This window comes from Oncorhynchus keta, chromosome 14, assembly GCF_023373465.1.
Source record: "Oncorhynchus keta strain PuntledgeMale-10-30-2019 chromosome 14, Oket_V2, whole genome shotgun sequence".
Lineage (NCBI taxonomy): Eukaryota > Metazoa > Chordata > Actinopteri > Salmoniformes > Salmonidae > Oncorhynchus > Oncorhynchus keta.
Window position 1 is genome coordinate 6990214 of NC_068434.1, and position 18566 is coordinate 7008779.

General features: G+C 47.5%; 1 protein-coding gene and 1 long non-coding RNA gene across 2 annotated transcripts in view; both read right to left on the reverse strand.

The window, feature by feature from the left end:
* LOC127907155 (uncharacterized) overlaps window positions 1-1439 on the reverse strand; it is a 1905-nt gene extending 466 nt beyond the window's left edge. Inside the window, exons 1-2 of the long non-coding RNA XR_008063521.1 lie at window positions 1413-1439; window positions 927-1246 (exon numbers count right to left, since the gene is read on the reverse strand). This is a non-coding gene — a long non-coding RNA (uncharacterized LOC127907155). The remainder of the gene's footprint in view (window positions 1-926; window positions 1247-1412) is intronic.
* Window positions 1-18566, reverse strand: part of LOC118379522 (anthrax toxin receptor 2-like) — a 142675-nt gene that overhangs the window by 62976 nt on the left and 61133 nt on the right. The window contains exons 12-13 of the mRNA XM_052460929.1: window positions 7771-7818; window positions 5189-5287 (exon numbers count right to left, since the gene is read on the reverse strand). Of these exons, the coding sequence (XP_052316889.1) occupies window positions 5189-5287; window positions 7771-7818 (147 nt within the window). The remainder of the gene's footprint in view (window positions 1-5188; window positions 5288-7770; window positions 7819-18566) is intronic.

An 18566-nucleotide genomic window follows, 5' to 3' on the forward strand; every position in this document is an offset into this window, starting at 1 on the left:
TGAAAAACACACCCTCCACACACACATCATATATCTACCCTGATGAAAAACACACCCCTCCACACACACATCATATATCTACCCTGATGAAAAACACACCCCTCCACCCACACATCATATATCTACCCTGATGAAAAACACACCCCTCCACACACACATCACATATATACCCTGATGAAAAACACACACACATCACATATCTACCCTGATGAAAACACACACCTCCACCCACACATCATATATCTACCCTGATGAAAACACACCCTCCACACACACATCATATATCTACCCTGATGAAAAACACACCCCTCCACACACACATCATATATCTACCCTGATGAAAAACACACCCCTCCACACACACATCATATATCTACCCTGATGAAAAACACACCCCTCCACCCACACATCATATATCTACCCTGATGAAAACACACCCCTCCACACACACATCACATATATACCCTGATGAAAACACACACACATCACATATATACCCTGATGAAAAACACCCACACATCACATATCTACCCTGATGAAAAAACACACCTCTACACACATCATATATCTACCCTGATGAAAAACACACCCCTCCACCCACACATCATATATCTACCCTGATGAAAACACACCCCTCCACACACACATCATATATCTACCCTGATGAAAAACACCCCTCCACCCACACATCATATATCTACCCTGATGAAAAACACACCCCTCCACTCACACATCACATATCTACCCTGATGAAAACACACCCTCCACCCACACATCATATATCTACCCTGATGAAAAACACACACCTCCACCCACACATCATATATCTACCCTGATGAAAACACACCCCTCCACACACACATCACATATATACCCTGATGAAAACACACACACATCACATATCTACCCTGATGAAAAACACCCACACATCACATATCTACCCTGATGAAAAACACACACCTCTACACACATCATATATCTACCCTGATGAAAAACACACCCCTCCACCCACACATCATATATCTACCCTGATGAAAAACACACCCCTCCACACACACATCATATATCTACCCTGATGAAAAACACACCCCTCCACCCACACATCATATATCTACCCTGATGAAAAACACACCCCTCCACACACACATCACATATATACCCTGATGAAAAACACACACACATCACATATCTACCCTGATGAAAAACACACACACATCACATATCTACCCTGATGAAAAACACACCCCTCCACCCACACATCACATATCTACCCTGATGAAAAACACACCCCTCCACTCACACATCACATATCTACACTGATGAAAAACACACACACATCACATATCTACCCTGATGAAAAACACACCCCTCCACTCACATATCATATATCTACCCTGATGAAAAACACACACCTCTACACACATCATATATCTACCCTGATGAAAAACACTCACACATCACATATCTACCCTGATGAAAAAAAGATTGCTTGTGCATTCTATCGCTGCAGGTTGTACATTAACACACTTCAGGGTGTACATTAACACACTTCAGGGTGTACATTAACACACTTCAGGGTGTACATTAACACACTTCAGGGTGTACATTAACACACTTCAGGGTGTACATTGACACACTTCAGGGTGTACATTAACACACTTCAGGGTGTACATTAACACACTTCAGGGTGTACATTGACACACTTCAGGGTGTACATTAACACACTTCAGGGTGTACATTAACACACTTCAGGGTGTACATTAACACACTTCAGGGTGTACATTAACACACTTCAGGGTGTACATTAACACACTTCAGGGTGTACATTAACACACTTCAGGGTGTACATTAACACACTTCAGGGTGTACATTAACACACTTCAGGGTGTACATTAACACACTTCAGGGTGTACATTGACACACTTCAGGTTGTACGAGCGTTGGTCTTCAACACACTGCAGGTTGTACGAGCGTTGGGTCTTCAACACACTGCAGGTTGTACGAGCGTTGGATCTTCAACACACTTCAGGTTGTACGAGCGTTGGGTCTTCAACACACTGCAGGTTGTATGAGCGTTGGTCTTCAACACACTGCAGGTTGTACGAGCGTTGGGTCTTCAACACACTGCAGGTTGTACGAGCGTTGGGTCTTCAACACACTGCAGGTTGTACGAGCGTTGGGTCTTCAACACACTGCAGGTTGTACGAGCGTTGGGTCTTCAACACACTGCAGGTTGTACGAGCGTTGGTCTTCAACACACTGCAGGTTGTACGAGCGTTGGTCTTCAACACACTGCAGGTTGTACGAGCGTTGGTCTTCAACACACTTCAGGTTGTACGAGCGTTGGGTCTTCAACACACTGCAGGTTGTATGAGCGTTGGTCTTCAACACACTGCAGGTTGTACGAGCGTTGGGTCTTCAACACACTGCAGGTTGTACGAGCGTTGGGTCTTCAACACACTGCAGGTTGTACGAGCGTTGGTCTTCAACACACTGCAGGTTGTACGAGCGTTGGTCTTCAACACACTGCAGGTTGTACGAGCGTTGGTCTTCAACACACTGCAGGTTGTACGAGCGTTGGGTCTTCAACACACTGCAGGTTGTACGAGCGTTGGGTCTTCAACACACTGCAGGTTGTACGAGCGTTGGTCTTCAACACACTGCAGGTTGTACGAGCGTTGGTCTTCAACACACTGCAGGTTGTACGAGCGTTGGGTCTTCAACACACTGCAGGTTGTACGAGCGTTGGGTCTTCAACACACTGCAGGTTGTACGAGATGGGGAGAGGGGGCGAGACGGAGAGGGGCGAGACGGAGAGGGGGCGAGATTGGGAGAGGGGGAGAGATGGGGAGAGGGGGCGAGATGGGGAGAGGGGGCGAGACGGAGAGGGGGCGAGATGGGGAGAGGGGGCGAGGGGCGAGATTGGGAGAGGGGGAGAGATGGGGAGAGGGGGCGAGATGGGGAGAGGGGGCGAGGGGGCGAGATTGGGAGAGGGGGAGAGATGGGGAGAGGGGGAGAGATGGGGAGGGGGAGAGATGGGGAGAGGGGGAGAGATGGGGAGAGGGGGGCGAGGGGAGAGGAGGAGAGATGGGGAGAGGGGCGAGGGGGAGAGGGGGAGAGATGGGGAGAGGGGCGAGATGGGGAGAGGGGGCGAGGGGGAGAGATGGGGAGAGATGGGGAGGGGGCGAGATGGGGAGAGATTGGGAGAGGGGGAGAGATTGGGAGAGGGGAGAGATGGGGAGAGGGGGAGAGATGGGGAGAGCGGGCGAGGGGGCGAGATTGGTAAATACATCAAGCCGAAGGCAGTGCTCAATCATTCATCCATCCTGTGACTTCAGAAAATCAGGCTGAGAGGAGAGAGAAGGATGAGCTGGCAGCACCTGTCATGTCAGAGCCCGTCAGCAGCTGACAGAAACGACATAATGCCTACACACACAATCTAAAAAGACTCACTTTACTTTGCACCTTCCTGGAGTCACAGGCATGGCTCGAGTATAGTGCGGAGTTTGAGTTTGTTCTCATCTGGCGGCTGGCTGGTCTGTTCTGTTCTGGGCACATTGCTAGGTACCAGATGACAGCAGATCCAATTTGTAATCAGGCTCTGTGTGAGTAAACCAGCCCATGATGTGTGAGATCATGTACACTGAGTGTACAAAACATTAAGAACACCTTCCTAACATTGAGTTGCATCCCATTTTTGCCATCAGAACAGCCTCAATTTGTTCCACAGGGATGCTGGACCCATGTTGACTCCAATGCTTCACATAGTTGTGTCAAATTGGCTGGATGTTCTTTGAGTGGTGGACCCAAAGAGTGGGGGACCCAAAGAGTGGTGGACCCAAAGGGTGGTGGACCCAAAGGGTGGGGGACCCAAAGGGTGGTGGACCCAAAGAGTGGGGGACCCAAAGAGTGGGGGACCCAAAGGGTGGTGGACCCAAAGGGTGGGGGACCCAAAGGGTGGTGGACCACAAAGAGTGGGGGACCCAAAGAGTGGTGGACCCAAAGGGTGGTGGACCCAAAGGGTGGGGGACCCAAAGGGTGGGGGACCCAAAGGGTGGGGACCCAAAGGGTGGTGGACCCAAAGAGTGGGGGACCCAAAGAGTGGGGGACCCAAAGGGTGGTGGACCCAAAGGGTGGGGGACCCAAAGGGTGGTGGACCCAAAGAGTGGGGGACCCAAAGAGTGGGGGACCCAAAGGGTGGTGGACCCAAAGGGTGGGGGACCCAAAGGGTGGTGGACCACAAAGAGTGGGGGACCCAAAGAGTGGTGGACCCAAAGGGTGGTGGACCCAAAGGGTGGGGGACCCAAAGGGTGGGGGACCCAAAGGGTGGTGGACCCAAAGGGTGGGGGACCCAAAGGGTGGTGGACCCAAAGAGTGGGTGACCCAAAGGGTGGTGGACCCAAAGAGTGGGTGACCCAAAGGGTGGTGGACCCAAAGGGTGGTGGACCCAAAGAGTGGGTGACCCAAAGGGTGGTGGACCCAAAGGGTGGTGGACCCAAAGAGTGGGTGACCCAAAGGGTGGTGGACCCAAAGGGTGGGGGACCCAAAGAGTGGGGGACCCAAAGGGTGGTGGACCCAAAGGGTGGGGGACCCAAAGAGTGGGGGACCCAAAGGGTGGTGGACCCAAAGGGTGGGGGACCCAAAGGGTGGTGGACCATTCTTGAAACACACAGGAAACTGTTGAGGGTGTAAAACCCAGCAGCGTTGCAGTTCTTGACACTCAAACCGGTGTGGCCTGGCACCTATTACCATCCCCCGTTCAAAGGCACTTAAATATTTTGTCTTGCCCATTCACCCTCTGAATAGCAAACATACACTATCAATGTCTCAACTGTCTCAAGACTTAAGTATTCTCCTTTAACCTGACTCCTCCCCTTTCATCTACACTGATTGAAGTGGATTTAGCAGGTGACATCAATAAGGGATCATAGCTTTCACCTGGATTCACCTGGTCAATCTATATCATGGAGAGAGTTGTTCATAATGTTGTGTATATACTGGTACAATATATCATAATATAGATGTTTTTATCCAAAGCGACTCAACGTCACGCGTGCATACATTTTACATATGGGTGGCCGCAGCAGGACTCGAACCCACAACTCTCGTCTTCGCAAGCACCATGGTTTATCAACTGAGCCACACAGTACAAACCACACTAAACAATGACTGTAGTTCATAGTCAAACCTCCATGCGTTTGATCCCTCCTGCTCCTCTCCCTCCGTAGTACGAGGCGTCCACAGTCGCCCACTTCTTCTTGGGCAGGTGGTCGTCCTCCTCTGGCTCCTGAAGGGATAACAAACAGGATAGGAATGTATGACCGAATACACACAGAATTACCAACGGAAGTAATGATGTAATGTTGTAATGATGTAATGATGTAATGTTGTAATGATGTAATGAAGTAATGATCTAATGATTTAATGATGTAATGTTGTAATGATGTAATGTTGTAATGATGTAATGTTGTAATGTTGCAATGATGTAATGTTGTAATGATGTAATGTTGTAATTCTGTAATGATGTAATGTTGTAATTCTGTAATGTTGTAATGTTGTAATGTTGTAATTATGTAATGTTGTAATGATGTAATGTTGTAATGATGTAATGTTGTAATGTTGTAATGATGTAATGTTGTAATGATGTAATGTTGTAATTATGTAATGTTGTAATGATCTAATGATGTAATGTTGTAATGTTGTAATGTTGTAATGATGTAATGTTGTAATTATGTAATGTGGTAATGATGTAATGATGTAATTATGTAATGTTGTAATTATGTAATGTTGTAATGTTGTAATGATGTAATGATGTAATGTTGTAATGATGTAATGTTGTAATGTTGTAATGATGTAATGTTGTAATGTTGTAATTATGTAATGTTGTAATGTTGTAATGATGTAATGTTGTAATGTTGTAATGTTGTAATGGTGTAATGATGTAATGTTGTAATGATGTAATGTTTTAATGTTGTAATTATGTAATGTTGTAATGTTGTAATTATGTAATGTTGTAATGATCTAATGTTGTAATGTTGTAATGTTGTAATGATGTAATGATGTAATGTTGTAATGATGTAATGTTGTAATGTTGTAATGATGTAATGTTGTAATGATGTAAGGTTGTAATGTTGTAATGATGTAATGTTGTAATGTTGTAATGATGTAATGATGTAATGATGTAATTATGTAATGTTGTAATTATGTAATGTTGTAATGATCTAATGTTGTAATGATGTAATGTTGTAATGATCTAATGTTGTAATGATGTAATGTTGTAATGTTGTAATGATGTAATGTTGTAATTATGTAATGTTGTAATTATGTAATGTTGTAATGTTGTAATGATGTAATGATGTAATGATGTAATGTTGTAATTATGTAATGTTGTAATGATGTAATGTTGTAATGATGTAATTATGTAATGTTGTAATTATGTAATGTTGTAATGTTGTAATGATGTAATGATGTAATGATGTAATTATGTAATGTTGTAATTATGTAATGTTGTAATGATGTAATGTTGTAATTATGTAATGTTGTAATTATGTAATGATGTAATTATGTAATGTTGTAATGATGTAATGTTGTAATGATGTAATTATGTAATGTTGTAATGTTGTAATGATGTAATGTTGTAATGATGTAATGATGTAATTATGTAATGTTGTAATTATGTAATGTTGTAATGTTGTAATGATGTAATGATGTAATGATGTAATGATGTAATTATGTAATGTTGTAATTATGTAATGTTGTAATGTTGTAATGATGTAATTATGTAATGTTGTAATTATGTAATGTTGTAATGTTGTAATTATGTAATGTTGTAATTATGTAATGTTGTAATTATGTAATGTTGTAATGATGTAATGTTGTAATGATGTAATGATGTAATGTTGTAATTATGTAATGTTGTAATGATGTAATGTTGTAATGTTGTAATGATGTAATGTTGTAATTATGTAATGTTGTAATTATGTAATGTTGTAATGTTGTAATGATGTAATGATGTAATGTTGTAATGTTGTAATTATGTAATGTTGTAATGTTGTAATGATGTAATGTTGTAGTGTTGTAATGTTGTAATGTTGTAATGATGTAATGTTGTAATGTTGTAATGATGTAATGTTGTAATTATGTAATGTTGTAATTATGTAATGTTGTAATGATGTAATGGTGTAATGTTGTAATGTTGTAATTATGTAATGTTGTAATGATGTAGTGTTGTAATGATGCAATGTTGTAATGTTGTAATGTTGTAATGTTGTAATGATGTAATGTTGTAATGATGTAATGTTGTAATGATGTAATGTTGTAATGTTGTAATGATGTAATGTTGTAATGATGTAATGTTGTAATGTTGTAATGATGTAATGTTGTAATGATGTAATGTTGTAATGATGTAATGTTGTAATGTTGTAATGTTGTAATTATGTAATGTTGTAATGATGTAATGTTGTAATGATGTAATGTTGTAATGTTGTAATGTTGTAATTATGTAATGTGGTAATGATGTAATGTTGTAATTATGTAATGTGGTAATGATGTAATGTTGTAATTATGTAATGTGGTAATGATGTAATGTTGTAATTATGTAATGTTGTAATGATGTAATGTTTTAATGTTGTATTTATGTAATGCTAGGTTATGAGAAACATAATCTGAGGACATGACGTGGACACACCTGTGTGTGTGTGTGTGTGTGTGTGTGTGTGTGTGTGTGTGTGTGTGTGTGTGTGTGTGTGTGTGTGTGTGTGCTGTACTCACGGGTGGTGGAGGCCGTAAAGGAGCAGGAGGAGGAGGGGGTTTAATGACCTGAAACACAAAGAACAAAACAACAAACAGTGAAAGTCAATCACAGACAGACAGACAGACAGACAGACGGACGGACGGACGGACGGACGGACGGACGGACGGACGGACGGACGGACGGACGGACGGACGGACGGACGGACGGACGGACACAGGGCTGACAGGGCTGACAGAGGTGAGACGGGCTGACAGAGACGGGACGGGCTGACAGGGCTGACAGAGGTGAGACGATGCATGGCAGGTGACACTGTACCTGTGCTGTGTGTGTGTTTCAGCTTTTAGTTTATAGGGTGGAGCCTGAACGTCTCGGGTATGGATAGGGTGGGGCCTGAACGTCTCGGGTATGGATAGGGTGGGGCCTGAACGTTGAGGGTATGGATAGGGTGGGGCCTGAACGTTGAGGGTATGGATAGGGTGGGGCCTGAACGTTGAGGGTATGGATAGGGTGGGGCCTGAACGTTGAGGGTATGGATAGGGTGGGGCCTGAACGTTGAGGGTATGGATAGGGTGGGGCCTGAACATCTCGGGTATGGATAGGGTGGGGCCTGAACTTTGAGGGTATGGATAGGGTGGGGCCTGAACGTTGAGGGTATGGATAGGGTGGGGCCTGAACGTCTCGGGTATGGATAGGGTGGGGCCTGAACGTCTCGGGTATGGATAGGGTGGGGCCTGAACATTGAGGGTATGGATAGGGTGGGGCCTGAACGTTGAGGGTATGGATAGGGTGGGGCCTGAACGTTGAGGGTATGGATAGGGTGGGGCCTGAACGTTGAGGGTATGGATAGGGTGGGGCCTGAACGTTGAGGGTATGGATAGGGTGGGGCCTGAACATCTCGGGTATGGATAGGGTGGGGCCTGAACTTTGAGGGTATGGATAGGGTGGGGCCTGAACGTTGAGGGTATGGATAGGGTGGGGCCTGAACATCTCGGTATGGATAGGGTGGGGCCTGAACGTTGAGGGTATGGATAGGGTGGGGCCTGAACATCTCGGTATGGATAGGGTGGGGCCTGAACGTTGAGGGTATGGATAGGGTGGGGCCTGAACGTCTCGGGTATGGATAGGGTGGGGCCTGAACGTCTCGGGTATGGATAGGGTGGGGCCTGAACGTTGAGGGTATGGATAGGGTGGGGCCTGAACGTTGAGGGTATGGATAGGGTGGGGCCTGAACGTTGAGGGCATGGATAGGGTGGGGCCTGAACGTTGAGGGTATGGATAGGGTGGGGCCTGAACGTTGAGGGTATGGATAGGGTGGGGCCCGAACATTGAGGGTATGGATAGGGTGGGGCCTGAACGTCTCGGGTATGGATAGGGTGGGGCCTGAACGTTGAGGGTATGGATAGGGTGGGGCCTGAACGTTGAGGGTATGGATAGGGTGGGGCCTGAACGTCTCGGGTATGGATAGGGTGGGGCCTGAACGTTGAGGGTATGGATAGGGTGGGGCCTGAACGTCTCGGGTATGGATAGGGTGGGGCCCGAACATTGAGGGTATGGATAGGGAGGGCCTGAACGTTGAGGGTATGGATAGGGAGGGGCCTGAACGTTGAGGGTATGGATAGGGTGGGGCCTGAACGTTGAGGGTATGGATAGGGTGGGGCCTGAACGTTGAGGGTATGGATAGGGTGGGGCCTGAACGTCTCGGTATGGATAGGGTGGGGCCTGAACGTCTCGGGTATGGATAGGGTGGGGCCTGAACGTCTCGGGTATGGATAGGGTGGGGCCTGAACGTCTCGGTATGGATAGGGTGGGGCCTGAACATCTCGGTATGGATAGGGTGGGGCCTGAACATCTCGGTATGGATAGGGTGGGGCCTGAACGTCTCGGTATGGATAGGGTGGGGCCTGAACATCTCGGGTATGGATAGGGTGGGGCCTGAACGTTGAGGGTATGGATAGGGTGGGGCCTGAACGTTGAGGGTATGGATAGGGTGGGGCCTGAACGTTGAGGGTATGGATAGGGTGGGGCCTGAACGTTGAGGGTATGGATAGGGTGGGGCCTGAACATTGAGGGTATGGATAGGGTGGGGCCTGAACGTCTCGGGTATGGATAGGGTGGGGCCTGAACGTTGAGGGTATGGATAGGGTGGGGCCTGAACGTTGAGGGTATGGATAGGGTGGGGCCTGAACGTCTCGGGTATGGATAGGGTGGGGCCTGAACGTTGAGGGTATGGATAGGGTGGGGCCTGAACGTTGAGGGTATGGATAGGGTGGGGCCTGAACGTCTCGGTATGGATAGGGTGGGGCCTGAACGTTGAGGGTATGGATAGGGTGGGGCCTGAACGTTGAGGGTATGGATAGGGAGGGCCTGAACGTTGAGGGTATGGATAGGGTGGGCCTGAACGTTGAGGGTATGGATAGGGTGGGGCCTGAACGTTGAGGGTATGGATAGGGTGGGGCCTGAACGTCTGAACGGAGGGTATGGATAGGGTGGGGCCTGAACGTTGAGGGTATGGATAGGGTGGGGCCTGAACGTTGAGGGTATGGATAGGGTGGGGCCTGAACGTTGAGGGTATGGATAGGGTGGGGCCTGAACATTGAGGGTATGGATAGGGTGGGGCCTGAACGTCTCGGGTATGGATAGGGTGGGGCCTGAACGTCTCGGGTATGGATAGGGTGGGGCCTGAACGTTGAGGGTATGGATAGGGTGGGGCCTGAACTTTGAGGGTATGGATAGGGTGGGGCCTGAACGTTGAGGGTATGGATAGGGTGGGGCCTGAACGTTGAGGGTATGGATAGGGTGGGGCCTGAACGTTGAGGGTATGGATAGGGTGGGGCCTGAACGTTGAGGGTATGGATAGGGTGGGGCCTGAACGTTGAGGGTATGGATAGGGTGGGGCCTGAACGTCTCGGGTATGGATAGGGTGGGGCCTGAACGTTGAGGGTATGGATAGGGTGGGGCCCGAACATTGAGGGTATGGATAGGGTGGGGCCTGAACGTTGAGGGTATGGATAGGGTGGGGCCTGAACGTGTGAGGGTATGGATAGGGTGGGGCCTGAACGTTTAGGGTATGGATAGGGGGGGGCCTGAACGTTGAGGGTATGGATAGGGTGGGGCCTGAACGTTGAGGGTATGGATAGGGTGGGCCTGAACGTTGAGGGTATGGATAGGGTGGGGCCTGAACGTTGAGGGTATGGATAGGGTGGGGCCTGAACGTTGAGGGTATGGATAGGGTGGGGCCTGAACGTTGAGGGTATGGATAGGGTGGGGCCTGAACGTTGAGGGTATGGATAGGGTGGGGCCTGAACGTCTCGGTATGGATAGGGTGGGGCCTGAACGTTGAGGGTATGGATAGGGTGGGGCCTGAACGTTGAGGGTATGGATAGGGTGGGGCCTGAACGTTGAGGGTATGGATAGGGTGGGGCCTGAACGTTGAGGGTATGGATAGGGTGGGGCCTGAACGTTGAGGGTATGGATAGGGTGGGGCCTGAACGTTGAGGGTATGGATAGGGTGGGGCCTGAACGTTGAGGGTATGGATAGGGTGGGGCCTGAACGTTGAGGGTATGGATAGGGCTCTACTGGCAGCTCAACACTCTGTGGACTACTGATTACAAGATCCTGCCTGAGAACCAACAAAGGGCCCCCTGGTGTAAAATAACACAATGAGAAGACACTCCAAATCAACTGGTGACAGACAGGGGAGAGTCTTAGGCTAGTAATTAATTAGATGGGGTTCAGTGGTCCCAAGCAGTGATCCCCCCAATCAGAGTACTGAGGAGATAATTAACATCAATGAGATGCAGAGATGAGAGGAGAAGAGGAAAGGAGGAGAGGAGAAGAGGGGAGAGGAGATGGGAGGAGAGGAGAAGAGGGGAGAGGAGATGGGAGGAGAGGAGAAGAGGGGAGAGGAGATGGGAGGAGGAAAGAAGGAGAGGAGAAGAGGGGAGAAGAGGGGAGAGGAGAAGAGGGGAGTAAAGGAGGAGAGGAGAAGAGGAAAGGAGGAGAGGAGAAGAGGGGAGAGGAGAAGAGGGGAGAAGATAAGAGAGGAGAAGAGGTGAGGGGAGAGGATAAGAATGGAGAAGAAAGGAGGGAAGGGGAGAAGAGGGGAGAGGAGCAGAGCGGAGGAGAGAAGAGAAGAGGGGAGAGGAGAAGAGGGGAGAGGAGAGAGGAGAAGAGGAGAGGGAGAGGAGAAGAGGGGAGAGGAGAGGAGAAGAGGAGAGGAGAAGAGGGGAGAGGAGAGGAGAAGAGGGGAGAGGAGAGGAGAAGAGGGGAGAGGAGAAGAGGGGAGAGGAGAAGAGGGGAGAGGAGAGGAGAAGAGGGGAGAGGAGAGAGGAGAAGAGGGGAGAGGAGAGGGGAGAGGAGGGGAGAGGAGGGGAGAAGAGGGGAGAGGAGGGGAGAGGAGGGGGAAGAGGGGAGAGGAGGGGAGAAGAGGGGAGAGGAGGGGAGATGATTAGAGAAGAGGGGAGAGGAAAGGAGAAGAGGGGAGAGGAGAGGAGAGGAGAGGATAGGAGAAGAGGGGAGGGAGAGGGTAGGAGAAGAGGGGAGAGGATGGGAGAAGATGGGAGAGGATGGGAGAAGAGGGGGAGAGGATGGGAGAAGAGGGAGAGGAGAGGAGAAGAGGTTAGAGTACAGGGAGAGGAGAGGGGAGAGGAGAGGGGGAGAGGATGGGAGAGGAGGGGAGAAGAGGGGAGAGGAGAGGGAGAGAGGAGGGGAGAGGAGAGGAGAAGAGGGGAGAGGAGAGGGGAGAGGAGAGGAGAGGGGAGAGGAGGAGAGATGATAGGAGAAGAGGGGAGAGGAGAGGAGAGGGGAGAGGAGAGGAGAGAGAGAAGAGGGGAGAGGAGAGGGGGAGAAGATGGGAGAGGAGGGGAGAAGAGGGGAGAGGAGAGGAGAAGAGGGGAGAGGAGGGGAGAGGAGAGGGAGAGAGGAGAGGAGAGGGGAGAGGAGAGGGAGAGGAGAGGATAGGAGAAGAGGGGAGAGGAGGGGAGAGGAGGGGAGAGGAGAGGAGAAGAGGGGAGAGGAGAGGGGAGAGGAGGAGAGATGATAGGAGAAGTGGGGAGGGGAGAGGAGAAGAGGGGAGAGGATGGAAGAGCTCCAGGATCGAGCTTGGGGTTTGATCCAGACTAGAGCTTGGGGTTGATCCAGACTAGAGCTTGGGGTTGATCCAGACTAGAGCTTGAGGTTGATCCAGACTAGTGCTTGGGGTTGATCCAGGCTAGAGCTTGGGGTTTGATCCAGACTAGAGCTTGGGGTTGATCCAGACTAGAGCTTGGGGTTGATCCAGACTAGAGCTTGAGGTTGATCCAGACCAGTGCTTGGGGTTGATCCAGACTAGAGCTTGGGGTTGATCCAGACTAGAGCTTGGGGTTGATCCAGACTAGAGCTTGGCGTTGATCCAGACTAAAGCTTGGTTTTCTGATCCATACTAGACTGACTGGAAGATGAGTGCCTGGTCAGGTCACTAAACACACACACACACACGCACAGGCATGTACTTGCATGTACTCACAAATGCCTGTATGCACACAGACACATTCATACAAACATACATACAGTCGTGTACAAAAGTTTTGAGAATGACACAAATATTCATTTTCACAAAGTTTGCTGCTTCATTGTCTTTCGATATTTTTGTCAGATGTTACTATGGAAACTGAAGTATAATTACAAGCGTTTCATACGTGTCAAAGGCTTTTATTGACAATTACATGAAGTTGATGCAAAGAGTCAATATTTGCAGTGTTGACCCTTCTTTTTCAAGACCTCTGCAATCCACCCTGGCATGCTGTCAATTAACTTCTGGGCCACATCCTGACTGATGGCAGCCCATTCTTGCATAATCAATGCTTGGAGTTTGTCAGAATTTGTGGGGTTTTGTTTGTCCAGCACCTCTTGAGGATTGACCACAAGTTCTCAATGGGATTAAGGTCTGGGGAGTTTCCTGGCCATGGACCCAAAATATCGATATTTTAGTTATCACTTTTGCCTTATGGCAAGGTGCTCCATCATGCTGGAAAAGGCATTGTTCGTCACCAAACTGTTCCTGGATGGTTGGGAGAAGTTGCTCTCGGGGGATGTGTTGGTACCATTCTTTATTCATGGCTGTGTTCTTAGGCAAAATTGTGAGTGAGCCCACTCCCTTGGCTGAGAAGCAACCCCACACATGAATGGTCTCAGGATGCTTTACTGTTGGCATGACACAGGACTGATGGTAGCGCTCACCTTGTCTTCTCAGGACAAGCTTTTTCCGGATGCCCCAAACAATCGGAAAGGGGATTCATCAGAGAAAATGACTTTACCCCAGTACTCAACAGTTCAATCCCTGTACCTTTTGCAGAATATCAGTCTGTCCCTGATGTTTTTCCTGGAGAGATGTGGCTTCTTTGCTGCCCTTCTTGACACCAGGCCATCCTCCAAAAGTCTTTGCCTCACTGTGCATGCAGATGCACTCACTCCTGCCTGCTGCCATTCCTGAGCAATCTCTGTACTGGTGGTGCCCCGATCCCGCAGCTGAATCAACTTTAGGAGACGGTCCTGGCGCTTGCTAGACTTTCTTGGGCGCCCTGAAGCCTTCTTCACAACAATTGAACCGCTCTTCTTGAAGTTCTTGATGATCCAATAAATGGTTGATTTAGGTTCAATCTTACTGGCAGCAATATCCTTGACTGTGAATTCCTTTTTGTGCAAAGCAATGATGACGGAACGTGTTTCCTTGCAGGTAACCATGGTTTACAGAGGAAGCTTCCAGTCTGTTATTTGAACTCATTCAGTATGACAGAGTGATCTCCAGCTTTGTCCTCGTCAACACCAACACTTGTGTTAACGAGAGAATTTGGTCCTTTTGTTCGCAGGCGTAAAATGGAGCGAAATGTTTTTTGGGGATTCAGTTCGTTTGCATGGCAAAGAGGGACTTTGCAATTCATTCAAATTATTCTGATCACTCATCATAAAATTCTGGAGTATATGCAAATTGCCTTCATACAAACTGAGGCAGCAGATGTGAAAATGTATATTTGTGTCATTCTCAAAACTTTTGGCCACGACTGTACATGGGCGCATACAAATGTGCATATGCACACACATCTCTCTCATCCCAGAGTGATGTGCCTAGCAGGCCTGTCCTGTCTGTGCCAGGGGTTGTGACATGGCTACTGACTGACTAGCAGGCCTGTCCTGTCTGTGCCAGGGGTTGTGTCACGTCTACTGACTGACTAGCAGGTTGTCCACAATGTGATTCCACTCATAGACAAGATGCCTTCACGTGTTTTATATCTGCATACAAAGCATTTCACCGGACAGGGACGCTTGGCAGGTGTCAGTCAGTAGAGAACATTTAGTCACTTCAGATAAGATACTGGCTTTTAGAACAGCACTGACATTGATATGTAAGAAAGACAGGACAAACACAAAATGAACCCAGTGAAAGGGGTCAGATCCGGTCCCCTACTAACAGATTCTCAGAGTAGGAAGGGCTGATCTAGGATCAGTTTAGGCTTTATGTTACCGGTTCAGTGTCTTGATTTAAAGAGTCAAAGTATATTACCGGTTCAGTGAATTGATTTAAAGAGTCAAAGTATATAACTGGTTCAGTGTCTTGATTTAAAGAGTCAAAGTATATAACTGGTTCAATTTATTTATTTAAAGAGTCAAAGTATATAACTGGTTCAGTGAATTGATTTAAAGAGTCAAAGTCTATTACTGGTATGAAAAGGTCATCACACCTAAACCTGTATGACTTATACAATAGCAGACTACTACAACCTGCCTTGGTGCCAGGGTAGCAACGAGTACATGTTTAACTGCCAACATTCAGTATCTCTTCTTATTCTTCCTCGTCCTCGTCCTGTTCCTCCGGGAAGAGAACTCCAAAACCAGACCACATTATGTTGATCATCCACCGAAAGATGAATATGCCATCGTCACAGGTTAGCTGTGCATTTTACAAAATGTGTTTTTTCAACTAAATGCAGAGTAATTATGGCATATCGTAGGTTGAACAGCCGTTTCATTCACAGTGAACTACTCTGATACCAGTATACCACTGCTGTTAATGTTGCTACTGTGCTGCTGTCGCAATAATAATGTGAAAATAATAAATTAAGGAACACCTTCACCTAGGAACACCTTCACCTAGGAACACCTTCACCTTGGAACACCTTCACCTAGGAACACCGTCACCTAGGAACACCTTCACCTAGGAACACCTTCACCTAGGAACACCGTCACCTAGGAACACCTTCACCTAGGAACACCTTCACCTAGGAACACCGTCACCTAGGAACACCGTCACCTAGGAACACCTAGGAACACCTAGGAACACCTTCACCTAGGAACACTGTCACCTAGGAACACCTTCACCTAGGAACACCGTCACCTAGGAACACCTTCACCTAGGAACACCGTCACATAGGAACACCTAGGAACACCGTCACCTAGGAACACCTAGGAACACCTTCACCTAGGAACACCTTCACCTAGGAACACCTTCACCTAGGAACACCGTCACCTAGGAACACTGTCACCTAGGAACACTGTCACCTAGGAACACCGTCACCTAGGAACACCGTCACCTAGGAACACCTTCACCTAGGAACACCGTCACCTAGGAACACCGTCACCTAGGAACACCTTCACCTAGGAACACCTTCACCTAGGAACACCGTCACCTAGGAACACCGTCACCTAGGAACACCTAGGAACACCTAGGAAAACCTTCACCTAGGAACACTGTCACCTAGGAACACCTTCACCTAGGAACACCGTCACCTAGGAACACCTTCACCTAGGAACACCGTCACATAGGAACACCTAGGAACACCGTCACCTAGGAACACCTAGGAACACCTTCACCTAGGAACACCTTCACCTAGGAACACCTTCACCTAGGAACACCGTCACCTAGGAACACTGTCACCTAGGAACACTGTCACCTAGGAACACCGTCACCTAGGAACACCTTCACCTAGGAACACCGTCACCTAGGAACACCGTCACCTAGGAACACCGTCACCTAGGAACACTGTCACCTAGGAACACCTTCACCTAGGAACACCGTCACCTAGGAACACCTTCACCTAGGAACACCGTCACATAGGAACACCTAGGAACACCGTCACCTAGGAACACCTAGGAACACCTTCACCTAGGAACAGGAACACCTTCACCTAGGAACACCTTCACCTAGGAACACCGTCACCTAGGAACACTGTCACCTAGGAACACTGTCACCTAGGAACACCGTCACCTAGGAACACCGTCACCTAGGAACACCTTCACCTAGGAACACCGTCACCTAGGAACACCGTCACCTAGGAACACCTTCACCTAGGAACACCGTCACCTAGGAACACCGTCACCTAGGAACACCTTCACCTAGGAACACCTTCACCTAGGAACACCGTCACCTAGGAACACCTTCACCTAGGAACACTGTCACCTAGGAACACTGTCACCTAGGAACACCGTCACCTAGGAACACCGTCACCTAGGAACACCTTCACCTAGGAACACCGTCACCTAGGAACACCGTCACCTAGGAGCACCCTCACCTAGGAACACCGTCACCTAGGAACACTTCACCTAGGAACACCGTCACCTAGGAACACCGTCACCTAGGAACACCTTCACCTAGGAACACCGTCACCTAGGAACACCGTCACCTAGGAACACCTTCACCTAGGAACACCGTCACCTAGGAACACCGTCACCTAGGAACACCTTTCGAATATTGAGTTGCACCCGCCGTCCCCTTTCCCCAGAACAGCCTCAATTCGTCGATGTATGGACTATACCAAATGTTGCTAGCCCATGTTGACTCCAATGCTTGTGCCAAGTTGGCTGTATGTCGTTTGGGTGGTGGACCATTCTTGATACACACGGGAAACTGTTGAGCACGAAGAACCCAGCAGCGTTGCAGTTCTTGACACAAACCGGTGCGGCCTGGTACCTACGACCAATCTCGGTTTAAAGGCACTTAAATCTTTTGTCTTGCCCGTTCACCCTCAACGGCACACACACACATACACAATCCATGTCTGAATGGTGTCAAGGCTTAAAATCCTTCTTTAACCTGACTCCTCCCCTTCATCTACATGTCTCCTCCCGTTCATCTACATGTCTCCTCCCCTTCATCTACATGTCTCCTCCCCTTTCATCTACACTGATTGAAGTGGATTTAACAGGTGACATCAATAAAGGGATCATATCTTTCACCTGGATTCACCTGGTCAGTCTATGTCATGGAAAGAGAAGGTGTTCCTAATGTTTTGTACACTCAGTCTATATTATTTATATTCCAGACTCCGGTCTCTGGTCCAGAAGCAAATTTCCTGCAATTCTATCAATTTTTGCTATGGGGTTTTGTACTGTGTATGGATACTGTACACTGTATACTGTATTCTCCACATTCTAATATTTATACTGTATACTGTATACTCATTCTAATATTTATACTGTATACTGTATACTCATTCTAATATTTATACTGTATACTGTATTCTCATTCTAATATTTATACTGTATACTGTATTCTCATTCTAATATTTATACTGTATACTGTATTCTCCACATAGCTCATTCTAATATGTATACTGTATACTGTATTATCTACATAGCTCATTCTAATATTTATACTGTATACTGTATACTGTATTCTCTACATAGCTCATTCTAATATTTATACTGTATACTGTATTATCTACATAGCTCATTCTAATATTTATACTGTATACTGTATTCTCTACATAGCTCATTCTAATATTTATACTGTATACTGTATTCTCCACATAGCTCATTCTAATATTTATACTGTATACTGTA